Source organism: Doryrhamphus excisus, chromosome 8 (genome assembly GCF_030265055.1).
Source record: "Doryrhamphus excisus isolate RoL2022-K1 chromosome 8, RoL_Dexc_1.0, whole genome shotgun sequence".
Classification (NCBI taxonomy): Eukaryota; Metazoa; Chordata; class Actinopteri; order Syngnathiformes; family Syngnathidae; genus Doryrhamphus; species Doryrhamphus excisus.
Genome location: NC_080473.1, coordinates 19,757,501 through 19,774,036, shown reverse-complemented (window position 1 = coordinate 19,774,036; position 16,536 = coordinate 19,757,501). Strand labels below are relative to the sequence as shown.

At 42.3% G+C, this 16,536-nt stretch overlaps 2 protein-coding genes across 2 annotated transcripts; both read right to left on the bottom strand.

Moving 5' to 3' along the window:
* Window positions 1-6,567: 6,567 nt before the first annotated feature.
* On the bottom strand, window positions 6,568-9,686 carry LOC131134455 (extracellular calcium-sensing receptor-like). The gene is made up of 6 exons (XM_058079762.1): window positions 9,490-9,686; window positions 9,105-9,393; window positions 8,213-9,025; window positions 7,750-7,977; window positions 7,555-7,678; window positions 6,568-7,478 (listed from the first exon to the last, which is right to left on the bottom strand). Exons 2-6 carry the CDS (start codon window positions 9,357-9,359, stop codon window positions 6,568-6,570), a joined length of 2,331 nt encoding a protein of 776 aa, XP_057935745.1. The 5' UTR covers window positions 9,360-9,393; window positions 9,490-9,686.
* An 883-nt stretch (window positions 9,687-10,569) lies between these two features.
* Window positions 10,570-15,625, bottom strand: LOC131134325 (extracellular calcium-sensing receptor-like). Its single transcript, XM_058079465.1, has 6 exons — window positions 15,438-15,625; window positions 15,067-15,358; window positions 14,195-14,989; window positions 12,820-13,041; window positions 12,626-12,749; window positions 10,570-11,483 (listed from the first exon to the last, which is right to left on the bottom strand). Exons 1-6 carry the CDS (start codon window positions 15,524-15,526, stop codon window positions 10,570-10,572), a joined length of 2,436 nt encoding a protein of 811 aa, XP_057935448.1. The 5' UTR covers window positions 15,527-15,625.
* Between the last annotated feature and the right edge of the window lie 911 nt (window positions 15,626-16,536).

Below are 16,536 nucleotides of genomic sequence, written 5' to 3'. Positions count from 1 at the left end.
TATCATTTCAGAAAAAAACAGCAATTGAAAAGGAACATATATAGGAAGCACTATCTTTTTAGGATGTTACCTTTAGATCAGGGGTGCTCATTAAGTCGATCGCGATCTACCGGTCGATCGCGGAGGTGGTACTGGTCGATCGCTGGTCGATCGCGGCGTGACATTAAAAAAATATCATCCCAGCATCAATGCCGTCACTTGATTGATATACAGGGCAGCCATTCAGATGACAACTGAATGTTGCCCTTCGGGCGACCAATCAAATCAAACAACGTCTCTAAGTGCAGCAGAACTTACGATGTCAGCCTATCATCCATCCCCGTTACTTGATTGACATACAGGACAACCAGTCAGATGACAACTGAATTTTGACCTTTAGGTCACCGCTCATGCGTAAACAACAATGCAAAGTGCTAAGCTAGTCTGCGAATTGCGTCAGATTTTAAGCCCTCGCTAAAGTTTATGGTCACTAAAATGAGTGAAGGAGCTGGACCAAGTAAAAAGGCAAAAACTGGACCAAGTAAAAAGGCAAAAAACATATCACTTCCATACGGAATGGGAGGTGGACTTTTTTTTCACAATGTCTTTTTCGAAGTGCGTTTGCCTCATATGCCATTCTACCATCGCAGTACCAAATAAGGGAAATGTGGAGTAATGTGGAGGTAATTACAAAAAATGTTAATAGTTAATTATGTGTGTTTTGCAATATTGGCTCATTTGGTTATGTAAGGTACATCAACATACATTGTACGTACAAATAATCCTCAATACATTTGAAAATAAATAGATGTTTTGCATTTTTGTAGTGGGTAGATCATTTTGACTCGGTCATTTTAAAAGTAGCTCGCATGCTGAAAAAGTGTGAGCACCCCTGCTTTAGATCAACAATGGGCTGTCGTCACGTCACTGATAACCATTTTAGACATGCAAATGGACACGATATACTGTAGAAACATGATAGTAGCTGTTGTGGAAACACTTCACAGATCTCCCTGAATGCCGTTACTAGATACCTTTCTTTAGCTTCATAATGAGCACATAGTTTGTTGGTACCCTTGAGTTGTGTGCACAGACGACCAGCCGCACATGTAAGTGGATGCTTATAGTTGTCAATTGCATCAAAATATAGAATAGCAAAGAAGGAAGTGATGTAAACACAAGTGACATATCGGTGAACATAAACCAGGATGTCAATGTTGAGCAAATAGTCGCCTCAGGAAACACATTTTTGACGATCTTATTTGAAAAAGGAGGGCAAAGAGTCAACCAGAGAATGAACACAATGACAAGGACGGCATGCCATTGCTGCTGAGTGGGTTGCAACCACTTGAGGGCACAATGAGCAGCCCTAAAGGAAATGGACAGCGTGGTGGTTTTTCCCAGAGAGTACTTGAGTACTAGTGCCAAGGTTATCCAGGACCACTGGGAGGATGGACGCATGGCAACAGAAAACCAGCTCAGCTGTATAGAAACAAATGCCACCGACATTTTCATCCTGGCAATGCGGACTCCTGGCAGTAAGAGTGAGACCACAAACGCTCTGCTGATCCATCTGTGGGTGTCAGCAAGCAGCCAACGCTCCAGTCTGGCTGGATTTATTGCGATGGTGCCTGTGAAGGAGAAATGCACACATGGTCACGTGTGACACTTTAGGAATATTCAGCCTTACGAGGTCTGTTATTACCTGTTCTTGTGAGAAAGGCCACTTTTGGAGAAAATGTTGCAAACTTTTCTGACAGTTTCTGCATTTGATAAAATACTACTTCAGTATGTGTGGTACATGTAATGCAATTTAATGTAAGTCATTAATTAACACCAAAAATGACTCATATCATATTCAAACATATTACCATGATAGCTAACTCTAACCCCGTGTCATGAATTCACACACAAATCCCTCTCATTTAAACTGAAAGAAGAATTATTTTAAAAAAACTTAACAGTAGAAAACTGGAGCGAAAACCTTCTCACAGTAGATCCCGATGTACGCCTTCTCTGACGTGCCTTTGTCCATAGGTGAGAAATATGATAACATGAGCGTTCCGTTGAATAAACCTTGCTTGGTTTTGAGCTTCGGGTTGTAGTTTTGGAGTTCTGTTCCTACAAGAGCATCAACATTGTGGACCTTTGCCATAGAAATGAGGAGAAAAGAAAAATGGCTGCAATTTAATGTGCTGCAATGATGAACTTTTATCTAGATGGAGGAAATAGGCAGACAAACACAGAAGCTCATTAGTGCATTTGATACATTAAGGCAGGGGTGCTCATTAAGTCGATCGCGGAGGTGGTACTGGTCGATCGCTGGTCGATCGCGGCGTGACATTAAAAAAATATCATCCTAGCATCAATGCCGTCACTTGATTGATATACAGGGCAGCCATTCAGATGACAACTGAATGTTGCCCTTCGGGCGACCAATCAAATCAAACAACGTCTCTAAGTGCAGCAGAACTTACGATGTCAGCCTATCATCCATCCCCGTTACTTGATTGACATACAGGACAACCAGTCAGATGACAACTGAATTTTGACATTTAGGTCACCGCTCATGCGTAAACAACGATGCAAAGTGCTAAGCTAGTCGGCGAATTGCGTCAGATTTTAAGCCCTCGCTAAAGTTTATGGTCACTAAAATGAGTGAAGGAGCTGGACCAAGTAAAAAGGCAAAAACTGGACCAAGTAAAAAGGCAAAAACATATCACTTCCATACGGAATGGGAGGTGGACTTTTTTTTCACAATGTCTTTTTCGAAGTGCGTTTGCCTCATATGCCATTCTACCATCGCAGTACCAAAGAAGGGAAATGTGGAGTAATGTGGAGGTAATTACAAAAAATGTTAATAGTTAATTATGTGTGTTTTGCAATATTGGCTCATTTGGTTATGTAAGGTACATCAACATACATTGTACGTACAAATAATCCTCAATACATTTGAAAATAAATAGATGTTTTGCATTTTTGTAGTGGGTAGATCATTTTGACTCGGTCATTTTAAAAGTAGCTCGCATGCTGAAAAAGTGTGAGCACCCCTGCATTAAGGCATAAATGAGGATGTACAGTTTAACTCACCTGCTTCATCAGAAACGTTTGCGTCATTTTAGGAGCATCTTCTTGAGCTTTGTTTCTTGGTAACTCAGCAAGATGCGTGTTGTGACCTGAGAGGACCATGTAGCTCATCTGTAGAAACCTAAATAGGTCAATAGAAACAAAAGCCTTCATTTAGTTAATCATGACCGCCTCAGCTTTATTATATTCTGTATAATAAGCTGGTATCTGTTGCAGGCAAAAACAAATAAATGGTTAAAGAGATGGATTCAATCGAGAAAGTACAAACGTGATTTCACTCACCTGTCGCAGGTTAGCATAGTTTTGTGTCTATTTCTATGAGGTGCCCAGGTAGAGTCCTCATGGTGGACATGGTGACGGAGCTGAGAACATTGGGCTTGCCTGAGCCATAAGTCAGGTGACACCATCCAAGTGAGCAGTCCCAAAAAGACCAACGCCACTGTTGTCATCTCAGCGCTTCACCTTTTGGCACAGTCAGCCTTCTTTGAACAGGGGGGGGGGCTGAGTTTTTATTGTTTCTTCTCTACCATTCAGGAGTAGGAGGCAACTTTGGGGGCCGTTCTCTAAGGTATCCGTTTGACTTTGTCAGGCATGAAAGTGAATCCGATGGGAATACACCAGACCCTGGGTTTCCCATTACCATTGATTATTTGGTGATTGCCAAGAGCGTTTTGACAAGTGCAGCTTAAAGGGACACAGAACAAATATGCAAAGTGGTTGAAACATCATGAAGGTATTGTATTGTAATTCTATTGAAATAACGAAGGATTTAAAAGTAGAAAACAAATCATTTTATAAGACGTACTACAAGATGTTCAAAATGTTGGAAAATGTCTCTGGGAAGTGTTAGGAACGGAATATGGAATGGACTGAACATTCATGGGCGGCACGGTGGTCTAGGGGTTAGCGTGCAGACCAGGAGACCAGGGTTCAATCCCACCCTCGGCATCTCTGTGTGGAGTTTTCATGTTCTCCCCGTGCATGCGTGGGTTTTCTCCGGGTACTCCGGTTTCCTCCCACATTCCAAAAACATGCTAGGTTAATTTGCCACTCCAAATTGTCCATAGGTATGAATGTGAGTGTGAATGGTTGTTTGTCTATATGTGCCCTGTGATTGGCTGGCGACCAGTCCAGGGTGTACCCCGCCTTACGCCCGAAGACAGCTGGGATAGGCTCCAGCACCCCCCGCGACCCTCGTGAGGAAAAAGCGGTAGAAAATGAATGAATGAAGTCAGAGGTTCCTGATGTGTTCCTGGGTTGAACATGACAGAGATTCTGCTGTACTTAATTCCAACGGTGCTCCGGTCTTGCCTTTTATGGACCTTGATTGTGGATCCTGTGTCTTGAAAGCGTGAACGAGAAGAGGACGGAGGTTGTGACTGCAGGTCCTGCATGGCGTTCCACTTTTTTATTGGGACCTGCTCCGAGGAGACACCGCTCTTGTAGTAGCTGACCCAGGTGAGGAGTAATCTTCCTGAGCAGCGACTGGACAACAACAAAAGGCCATTCTCAAACAGAAGTTGAAAGCCCACAATTGTTCACAATGCCTTCAGGGAAACCTAGGAGGTGACCTCAATTGGATTCTGGACTGGACTAACACCTCTCCAGCAACAAGGGTCGAATTCCATGCATGGACCAAAATGGATCCTAGCACTGCATGAACATTATGTTTGTATTCATTTTGTGTGATGTACTTCTGGATGAATCATTCATTCGTTCATTCATTTTCTACCGCTTATCCTCATGAGGGTAGCGGGGGGTGCTGGAGCCTATCCCAGCTGTCTTTGGCCAGCCAATCACAGGGCACATATAGACAAACAACCATTCACACTCACATTCATACCTATGGACATTTTGGAGTCTCCAATTAACCTAGCATGTTTTTGGAATGTGGGAGGAAACCGGAGTACCCGGAGAAAACCCACGCATGCACGGGGAGAACATGCAAACTCCACACAGAGATGGCCGAGGGTGGAATAGGTCTGCACGCTAACCACTCGACCACCGTGCAGCCCTACTTCTGGATTAATCAAAGACAAAACATCATGTCATAATTATAGTAAGCATGACACATTTTAATCATGTCTATAAATAACATTTGTTGACGTAATTGTCCAAGTAAAGACAATTCATAGAACGGACACTGAAGAGCAAAGCTACCAGTCGCAGGCCTTTTGGTCAAAACTGTAAACACAAGGAAGTGTGAGTGATCCAAACAAGCTCTTAATCGCTGCAAAACACATGAGGATGTGTTGACAAGGGTGCTAATGAACATAGAGTGTTTTCTGCTTGAGGCAACATGCCACCTGTTGTCCATGTTGTTGTGTTTGAGGATGAGGCAACATTGTTTCATGTATTGCCTCCTGCCGTGCGCCTTCTCCCGGTGGGCCGGCACCGCAGGGTAATAAAGTTGCAAGCACAACAGATGAGGACGTATTCATCTCCCACTGGTCTTCCTCCTATTCTTTCTTTTTTGGTTCTCTTTTGGTTGCCTTTTTCAGCTCAGGACACAATGGGAAGATTTATTTCTTATGTGTTATTACTATAGGTAGCATTTTCGTCTAATTGTTCCGTTTTGGCCTAGAAATGCACCACATGAGAGTGAAATCTTATATAATGATAATGATAATGATAATGATAACCACAATCGTAATAATCAAAATCATGCTCATAACCATAATCATAACCATTGTCATAATCACAATCACAACCATAACCATAATCACAATCATACCCATAATCATAATCATAACCATAACTATAACCATAATCATAATCATAATCATAATCATAACCATAACCATAATCATAACCATAATCATAATCACGACCATAACCATAATCATAAACATAACCATAACCATAACCATAACCATAACCATAACCATAACCATAATCATAATCATAATCATAATAATGTATGATATGATAATGATAATGATAATGATAATGACCACAATTGTAATAATCATAACCATGCTCATAACCATACCCACAATCACAATAATAATCATAACCACAACCATAATCATAACCATAATCATAATCATAACCATAATCATAATCACGACCATAACCATAATCATAAACATAACCATAATCATAATCATAATCATAATCATAACCATAATCATCATAATCATAATCATAATCATAATCATAATCATAATCATAATAATGTATGATATGATAATGATAATGACCACAATTGTAATAATCATAACCATGCTCATAACCATACCCACAATCACAATAATAATCATAATCATAATCATAACCATAATCATCATAATCATAATAATAATATATGATATAATAATAATATAATATAATAATAATATAATCACAAAAATCACAATAATCATCATAATAATTTTAATAATTTTATTTTTGAATAATTGACATGCAATACCAAAATGATCTGAAATAAAATAAAATAACATACATGTTATGACACATGACAACATGCACAATTCAAAGGAATACCTAATCATTGATAACCTACCTTTGATGATTTGACTTTCCCATGATATGTTTTTTAGTGTTCTTTTCAGGTCTGAACATAATTATAAAGCACTTTGGCATAAAAATGGAAAAAAGCAGCGCATAACTGGAGGCCAGAATAGCAAATATCTCCACAGCGACAGTGAACTTGCCGGGAGAGCTGATATAAGCTGGGATGAAGGCGATCCAGACAGCACAGAATATCAACATGCTGAAAGTGATGAATTTAGCTTCATTGAAATTATCAGGCAGCTTTCGAGCTAGAAAAGCAATAACAAAACATAAAACGGCTAGCACTCCTATGTAGCCCAGAACGGCCCAGAAGCCCAGAGCGGCGCCCAAATGGCACTCTAGGATGATTCTGTCTTGGTAAAGTAACATATTTTTGAATGGAAAAGGAGGACTGATGGTTAACCAAAGTATGCATATGACCACCTGTATAAGAGTGAATGCCACAACACAGATCCGATGCTGCGTGGGTCCAAACCACTTCATTAGATTACTGCCCGGAAGGGATGCTTTAAAAGCTATCAGCACCAATATTGTTTTCCCTAGAACGCATGAGATGCATAGAACAAATGTGATGCCGAAGGCCGTGTGGCGCAGCATGCAGGACCATTGAGTGGGTCGGCCGATGAAGGTTAGGGAACACAGGAAGCACAGGGTCAAGGAGAAGAGCAGCAGGAAACTCAGCTCAGCGTTGTTGGCTCGTACGAGCGGCGTTTCTTTGTGGCAGTAAAAAACCAACGTTACCATTGTGGTTAGGAAGACTCCCAGCAAAGAAAACAAAGCTAAAAGACTTCCCAGTATTTCTCCATAGGTTAGAAACTCGATTTCCTTTGGGATGCAGGCATCTCTATGCTTGTTAGACCAGAACTCTGAAGGGCATTTCATACAGTGTATAGAATCTGCAAGATGGCCAACAGCACCGTGTTAGAATGCATTGATTTTAACATAATTTTTTGGAATTCATAAGTCATTTACCTGTCATGTTACTGATCTCTCCTGCGGGACAAAGAATACAGTCATAGCAACACACTGGACGGCCTTTTTGAAGGACTTTGTGGGTCCCTGGAACACAACTCTCACTGCACACTGACACAGGCACCTGTAACACAAACCCGGTTCAATTCATCCATTTAAGTGTCAAAATGCAATTTCAGCATAAAGTAGATTGACCTCAGAGTGCCTGTTACCCCAAACCAGTGGAACGTTACTCATGATAAACTGATGGTTCTCTGGCAGGGAAGCGTCATAAACGCCCACTGTCACTCCCTCCATGGTTCCTTGGCTTTTCATTTGTAAGTTGACCAGTTCGTATTTTGCTGGTGAGTCACCGTTGCTGTCAAAATAAACGATTTCCCCTTCTGGAGTGGTGAAGTTGACCATACTGATATACCGCAGGACCTGGAGAGATACCGCAACATGGAAACAAGTTATCTGGAACTGTATAAAAAGTTAGGCACTCTTGAACCATTGTCACTATACAGGCATTGGTTATGTGCACATGTTCAAAAACCCACGGGAATACACACACACACACACAGAGAGACACACTGACTGATGAGTTCTGCTGCAACACACAACACTTAAAATGCTATCATTTTCAACAATAACAATGTGTGATGGTTCGGCTGCTGACCTGCCATGGCTCAATGTGTGCAGTATTAGCACACCCCCCGTTGGAAAAGGGCCCTCTCCCTTCTTCACACATGAATAGGTCGTCAAGTGCATGAGCCACCGAGTAGACTGACTTGTAGACATTGTTGGTGAACCTCAGTTCCGACACATCTGTGTATTGCGACTGGACGTCTTGTAGACTCTCCATGCCGCTGCATGGCTTTCGTTGCTCGTTTGCGGTTTTGTTCAGTGAGCAGTCAAACACGTTCTCCCAAAAGTCTTGGACAAACTGGCTGTGTGGGAACTGTGAGGGGTGGAGCCCTCTTAGGTGCTCCTCCAGCCCCGGGATCTCGGCTCTGCTGACAACAAAGCCCAGGGAACCCACAAGGACGCTGTGACCTTCACTGGCTGTCAGGGAGTGATCCGTGATCCAGGCATCACTGCCGAGCCACTGCAGACCTGTAACGTTGCGGATGAACAGCTCCTTCGCTAGCAATTTCATTTCTCTATGAGACACAAAAGCCATAATCACTTTTGAAGTAGCGTTTTGGATTTTGTCCGTCACCCTCTCCAGATCCTCAGGTGGACCAGAAGATGAAAAAGCATCTGAATATTCAATGCACACTCCATATTCCTGTGCAGCCTCTATGAATGCAGCGATGCCGTTGAGGCCGTATTCATTGTCCACAGCTATGGCTCCAATCCACGTCCAACCCAGGTGCTTGACCAGCCTTGCTAAGGCTCGGCTCTGGTAATAGTCACTGGGAATGGTTCTGAAAAAGGTCGGATACTCTTTCCTGTTGCTGAGACAGGCGCAAGTGGCAAAATGGCTGACCTGTAATCAAAGAGACAAACGAGGTGCCAAATGATTTTTTTTTAACAGTATTCAAATCAATGGAAGAATGTCTTCTTACCACTGGAACATGGAAACGTCCCACAGTTGGTGCAAACGCAATAGTCGGTCTGGAGCCTGAATGACCCAGGATAGCATGTACCGTCTCGATTTTTGTACAGTTTTCATCGCTGACTTCTGTCTCGAATCCACTCACCAGCGCCAGCGCAGCTCTCAGAATGTCCATGCTTCCACAGGCATTATAGATTTTGTAGCCCAGTTTGACATGAGGGAGCATGTCGGGGCTTTCATTGATCTCATTGATAGCGAATATCATCGTCTGAGCAAATTTAAATTCCCTAAAGTTGAAGCTGCGGAAGCATAAAAAAAGCAAACATATGTATATTCACTCACTCGGATTAAATAAAGTAACTACTAAATAAACTAGTATGCAAATCAGTACATACTTTTTACACCTTCGCACCTCTGGAATGACTTGAAAGGTGTTAACTGAATAATCTTGCCCTGTGCGGAATGAAAAAATGCCTCCGATCACGAGATCCCCATCCTGCGCCAGCTCAGGCAGATGTGGCGACCCTCGCAGTCTGCACACGCACCCCCCCTTCTTTGCGAGCAAGACCAAAATCAGCAGACTCAACGCTGACATAATGCAGCTCTGCAGACCAGGCCAGCCAGCCACACAACACATGGCTGGGCTTTATACACCAAGGGTGGGGGGGAAGTTGTCATGGTTCAGCTCATACCTCAGGAGACCAGAAGAAACCAAGATGTGTTGTTTGTGGAAATATGGATTTTATTCTACAATGAGTACAAGGGATAATAATGGCATTTATTCTTCATATACAAGTAGTTTCATGCAGCACTTCCTCATGCTATGGTGTGTATTATTTTCCGTGGATGAACATGTGAGGTTGGAGTGGTTTCCTTTTCCAGTTAGCCTAACGTCTATCCTTTTGTGAGGCAGATGTTGGGCCTGCCGGTTCACATTATTTCTTCTGGTACATCTCATATACATCTGAACATGCCTTTTTGGAGCTAGCTGGACCAGAACAAGCCATTCTCAAAAAGTATCTTGGTAAGAAGACTAATTAAGATTTGAGGAGAAAAATCCATGCACGGCGGTTGAGTGGTTAGCGCGCAGACCTCACAGCTAGGAGACCAGGGCCATCTCTATGTGGCGTTAACATGTTCTCCTCATGCATGTGTGGGTTTTCTCGGGGTACTCCGGTTTCCTTCCAGATTCCAAAAACATGCTAGGTTAATTGGCAACTCCAAATTGTCCAAATTGTAGGTATGAATGTGAGTGTGAATGGTTGTTTGTCCATTTGTGCCCTGTGATTGGCTGGCGACCAGTCCAGGGACCGGTCCCACCTTTCCTTTCGACAGAAGACAGCTGGGACACAGCTGGCACGGCACCCCTGCGACCCTTGTGAGGATAAGTGGTAGAAAATGAATGAATGAAGGAGAAAAATAAAAAAAAGGGCATCATGTTCTCTAAATCAAAACAAAGGTGTTTTGAAAATTATTCATAAGGATTTTAGTGTCCCTTTACTCATCATGTGCTTTTTTGTGTTCTTCTCAGGTTGCATTAGTATAATATAACATTTAGGTATAAATATGCAAATAAGCAATCCAAAACTGGAGGCCAGTATTGCAAAGATTTCCACGGCAACACTGAACTTACCAGGGGAGCTGACGTAAGCAGGGATGAAAGCAATCCACACTACAGAAAATATCAGCATGCTGAACGTGATCAGTTTGGCTTCATTAAAATTATCGGGCAGCTTCCGGGCCAGAAAGGCCAGAATGAAGCACAACATGGCTAAAAGACCAATGTAGCCAAGCACAGCCCAGAATCCCACGGCTGAACCCACAGCGCACTCCAAGATGATTTTATCCTTAAACTCCTTGATATTCTTAAACGGAAAGGGAGGAGCCATTGTGAGCCAAAGGATGCATATGATCGCTTGTATGAGAGTAAAAACCAGAACACTCAGCCTCTGCTGAAGAGGCCCAAACCACTTCATGACATTACTGTCAGGTAGTGTGGCCCTGAAGGCCATCAGCACCACTATAGTCTTTCCCAGTATACAAGAGATGCAAAGCACGAATGTGATGCCGAAAGCCGTGTGCCGTAGCATGCAGGACCACTGAGTTGGCTGGCCGATGAAGGTCAGAGAGCACAGAAAGCACAAGGTCAAGGAGAACAGCAGCAGGAAGCTCAGCTCCGAGTTGTTGGCCCTGATGATGGGCGTTTTTCTATATTTAAAGAAAACACAAGCCACAGCGGCAGTCATGCCAGAGCCCAATAAAGACGCCGCGGTGAGGACAACTCCCATGACTTCCTTGTAGGACAGGAATTCTGCATTCTTCCTCAAGCAGGCGTCTCTCTTCCCATTTGACCAGAACTCAGGATGGCATCGCTTGCATGTGACGGAATCTGCAAATACAGTATAAGATTAGTGGATAACTGATATCAGCAATAAATAAATAAAACTTTACAAAAAATAGTAATAATGGACAGCAAGACATCATTGCTTCAAAAATTGTTTTGAGCACAGACCTAAAACCTTGCTTCCTAATGCACAAGACTAGACACACAAATAATAATAAATAAATAAATAAATAAATAAATAATAATAAATAATTAAATAAATAATTATTAAATAATAATTAAATAATTAAAAATAAAAAATCACAAAATTTTTAACTATAATGATGAAAATGGTAATATTAATGATGATTATAATGATGGTAATAATGATAAAGATTATAACAATAATGATAATAATAATAATAATATTACAATGATAATAATAACAGGGGAAACAAGACAGTGGCATGAACATGAATATATCCTGTAAAAAGGGGTAGGCATTTATAAGCTTTTGCTTCAGCCTACTCCTTTTGGGCTTGGGATCAGATAGTTGAATACAAATGTAAATAATGGAAAGTTATATTTTGATCGATGTAAGAAAAGCACTGTAATGTTTCACATATTTGCCCAAATAAAGGGAAAAAAAAAATCACTATCAAATTATTCAGCCTGCATCTAATATCGCAGACGTTGGCACTCCGATGCAAGCAGTTCCATAATGGAGCGTTGCGACCATCTTGTTTACGTGTGTGTTCATTACATATACAAGAATGCGCACTTCTAGTCGATTGATGAAAAAAGTAGTTCTGGTTAGTCATTGGCGTATTAATATGACGTCAGACAAAGTAAGGCCAAGCGATTTTGTGAGTAAGATTTTTTCCGAGGAGACATTTTTGTCATGCAAATGAATTACTCTTTGGAGCGCATATTGTTTTGAGAGGCCAAACTCTAATTATGTAACCCCAACCACTTACCAGAACTATGTTTCTCATCCCCAAAATCCGACCAGAACTGGGCTGATGGGACGACATGTGTGTAAGTCACCACTGATGCACTACATTGCTGACGGTGATGTCATAAAAAAAAAACGATTTACAGCTGCGGCATATGATTAGATTTGACAATTAAGCCTGATAGATAGTCTTGTGAGTTTATTTCTCATCATTTTTTGTTGTCATTTTCATGTATGCAATCAGTTTGAGTACCTGTTGTGTTGCTAAATTCTCCCTCTGCACACCTCACACAGTCATAACAGCAGACGGGTTTTCCTTTCTGCAGAACCTTGCGTGTGCCTGGGTGACACTTCTCACTACACACTGACACAGGCACCTGCATGGTTAAAAATAATGACTTCATTCTACTAACTACTGTCAATGTCGCTTGTTGCACTCCGGCTTACCTTTCGAGATTTCCGTGCCCAAACCAGAGACTTAGTCTGCAAAGTCAGCTGTTTGTGTGCAGATGCGTCATAGTGACCAACGGTGACAAATGTGACGACTCCTGTCTCTGTGGGCTGCCAGTTTATAATTTCATACTTGGCTGTTGGATCTCCATTTTCATTGAAGTAAACCTCGTCTCCTTCCTTTGTTTTGAAACGAATCTTCTTCATGTGTTGTAAAATCTAAGCAAGAGACAGTACATATTGATGTTATGTAGATTAAAAATCCCATTTTCACACTTTGGTATGTACAGTATTTTTTGTCCCGTACCGAAGTACGAGGTGATATGGCCATATCAAGAGTCTCGAACCAGTCACGATGTGCTATACATACCATTATATTGACAGTTACTATGGTACCCATTATATCATTGTACGGTCATATCACCTCGTACTTCTGTATGGGACAAAAAAAAAAAAAAAAAATACAAAAAAATTACAAAAAAAACCCTTAAACTATATTAGGAAAGCAGGAAGTGAACAAATGTAACAGTTACTGATTGTAAAAGTACCAGATGGAGGGGTAGGATTTAATAAGCTTTGCTTCTTCCTACTCCTTTTGGACATGTGGAACTGGGAACTGATTATGTGATGCATTCAATTGTAATCTGATGCATGTTCAAATGAAATAAAACCATTACCATTACCATTACCATTTATTTTGCTCTGTCAAGAAGCATGCTATTGTATTTATTTATAACAGTAAAGACAACCATTCTCTGACTTACCATTGTGATCACCTGTAACCTTTAGACAAAAGAAACAAAAAAAAAAACAAAAAAATTTACAAAAAAAACCCTTAAACTATATTAGGAAAGCAGGAAGTGAACAAATGTAACAGTTACTGATTGTAAAAGTACCAGATGGAGGGGTAGGATTTAATAAGCTTTGCTTCTTCCTACTCCTTTTGGACATGTGGAACTGGGAACTGATTATGGGATGCATTCAATTGTAATCTGATGCATGTTCAAATGAAATTAAACCATTACCATTACCATTACCATTTATTTTGCTCTGTCAAGAAGCATGCTATTGTATTTATTTATAACAGTAAAGACAACCATTCTCTGACTTACCATTGTGATCACCTGTAACCTTTAGACAAAAAAAAAACCAAAAAATACAAAAAAATTACAAAAAAAACCCTTAAACTATATTAGGAAAGCAGGAAGTGAACAAATGTAACAGTTACTGATTGTAAAAGTACCAGATGGAGGGGTAGGATTTAATAAGCTTTGCTTCTTCCTACTCCTTTTGGACATGTGGAACTGATGCATGTTCAAATAAAACTATTACCATTACCATTACCATTACCATTACCATTACCATGACTTACCGTGAATGGCTCTAGCTGCACCTTTGTGTTGCATGTTGTGCTACAGCCAAGAACACCATGAAGGGCACGGGCCACAGTGTACACCGCCTTATAGACATTGTTAAATATGGGCATGAGTGACATATCAGTGAAGCTGTTTTGAATGCTGCTCAAGTCCTCAAAACCACTACACTCCCTCCGAGTGGCGGAGGATGAGTTTGTTTGCTTGAGCTGACAGTTGAACAATGTCTCCCAGAATTTCCTGAACGTGTCATCCCCCGAGAACTTGAGCGGCTTGATGTCCAGTATAAACTCCCTCATGCCGCTGACGTGTGCTTTGGGGATGGACAGGCCGATGGCTCCGTCTAGGATGTGATGCCGATCCATAGCAGCAGTTTGGGAATCAAAGATCCACCCCTCGGTGCCGACCCACTGATAGCCGGTGAGGTTGTGATGAGATAATTGGTGTATTAGTACATCCAAGTCCATATGGGAGAGGAAAGTGACAATCACTTTGGAAGTAGAACCCTTAATGATATCTATTATGTTTTGTATTTTGTCTGGTGGATCGGTCCTAAAGAAAGACACAGAGTACTCTAAACAGATACCAAGCTGTTGGGCAGTCGCTGTGAACGTCGCCATTCCGTTATTGCCATAATCATCATTGGTTCTAATAGCTCCCACCCAGGTCCACCCAAAGTACTTGACTAACTGCGCCAGGGCTCTACTTTGGTAGTAATCACTGGGTATTGTTCTGAGGAAAGATGGGTATTTGGCTTTATCGCTGAGACAAGCACAGGTGGCAAAGTGGCTGATCTGCAGAAGAAGAGCACAAGTCATTGTTAACATTATTAGATAACCATAGTCTGGACTTTACATCCACTGTAACCCACCAGCGGGATATGGAAGGGTCCGATTGCAGTGGCTATAGCCATGCAAGGAGATGAAGACGTCTCTCCCACAATGGCCTGTACTTGGGCTGGTCTGGTGCAGGGCTCCTCCAAAGGACCGTCTCTGTCCCCATTGGCTAAAGCAAGTGCGACTCTCACCCCTCTAGAAATGGAGCCACAGGAATCGTAGATTTTGTAGCCCAGAGTGACGCCGGGTAGCAGGTCTGTGCTGTTGTTGATCTCCTCGATGGCAAAGAGCATCGCCTGGGTAAACTGGAACCCCCTAAAATTCAAACTGGTGCAGACGGTGGTAAGCAGCTTTATGCATGAAATGTAGTACTCAAACACAATGAAATGTCTTTGCTGTAATGTACCTGGTGCATTGCAGTGGAGGTGGCTCATGCGTGTAAGTATCCTTTCGCTCGTTCCAGCTGCTGTGGAGAGAAAAGATGCCCCCCAACATGATGTCCCCATCCTTAAACAGCTGAGGGTTCTCGGTATTTCCTCTGCGCCTGCAGATCGGCTGCTCGGCCCGAGAGAAAGACGCTACTAGCAATAGGTGTAGAAGTACCCAGCCCTGCTCTGCCCACCCGTGTGTGGACGTCATAGTGTCTGAGCATGAGGCCAAACCAAAGAGTGACATGACAGGACCGTTAATGTGAATCAGGAGCTCTCGGTGTTTTTTATATCTTGGAGAGCAGCGTACAATCAGTCTGTAAGGTGGGGCCAGAGGAGGGAAAAGAGGCTGGGTGACCTTTGGTTGACCTATGTGATAAACTGTAATAACTCAAAAACAAAAGCAGCACAAACATTCATTTTAACTACACAAAACAGCACAAACGTAGCACTAAAAAATGAGAATATTTGATCAGAGGGGCTCACGCTGAGTCTGTCGCAGCTCCGGTCCTGATCCAGCCCTGCTTGCCGCAAAGTGCCACTCACACTGACTCCGGTAGATGCAACGGCGAGCTCCGATCTGGCTTTGAAAACCCACAGCTTGAACAGAGCGACAGGGATCTCTATCTTGCAGAATGCTTCCGGCGGCCGCAACAGATACACGACGGATTCAGTGGGGTTCCGGTGTGATCAGCTGATGGACGGCCTATTTCACTTGAATGTTTGTTTGCAAGAAATTCATTCATTCATTCATTTTCTACCGCTTTTCCTCACGAGGGTCGCGGGGGGTGCTGGAGCCTATCCCAGCTGTCTTCGGGCGTAAGGCGGGGTACACCCTGGACTGGTCGCCAGCCAATCACAGGGCACATATAGACAAACAACCATTCACACCTATGGACAATTTGGAGTGGCCAATTAACCTAGCATGTTTTTGGAATGTGGGAGGAAACCGGAGTACCCGGAGAAAACCCACACATGCACGGGGAGAACATGCAAACTCCACACAGAGATGCCCGAGGGTGGAGTTGAACCCTGGTCTCCTAGCTGTGAGGTCTGTGCGCTAACCCCTAGACCACC

What these genes read in the sequence shown, in the direction of transcription:
- LOC131134455 (XM_058079762.1), bottom strand. Translation starts at nt 9,359, where the DNA reads ATGATATTCGCTATCAATGAGATCAATGAAAGCCCCGACATGCTCCCT. An exon ending in GGGGTAACAGGCACTCTGAG is followed by an intron (nt 7,679 to 7,749) that starts GTCAATCTACTT and finishes TTTGTGTTACAG; the next exon opens with GTGCCTGTGTCAGTGTGCAG. An exon ending in AGAGATCAGTAACATGACAG is followed by an intron (nt 7,479 to 7,554) that starts GTAAATGACTTA and finishes GCCATCTTGCAG; the next exon opens with ATTCTATACACTGTATGAAA.
- LOC131134325 (XM_058079465.1), bottom strand. Translation starts at nt 15,526, where the DNA reads ATGTTGGGGGGCATCTTTTCTCTCCACAGCAGCTGGAACGAGCGAAAG. An exon ending in TGCAGCTAGAGCCATTCACG is followed by an intron (nt 13,042 to 14,194) that starts GTAAGTCATGGT and finishes TCTCTTGCTTAG; the next exon opens with ATTTTACAACACATGAAGAA. An exon ending in AGAATTTAGCAACACAACAG is followed by an intron (nt 11,484 to 12,625) that starts GTACTCAAACTG and finishes CTGTATTTGCAG; the next exon opens with ATTCCGTCACATGCAAGCGA.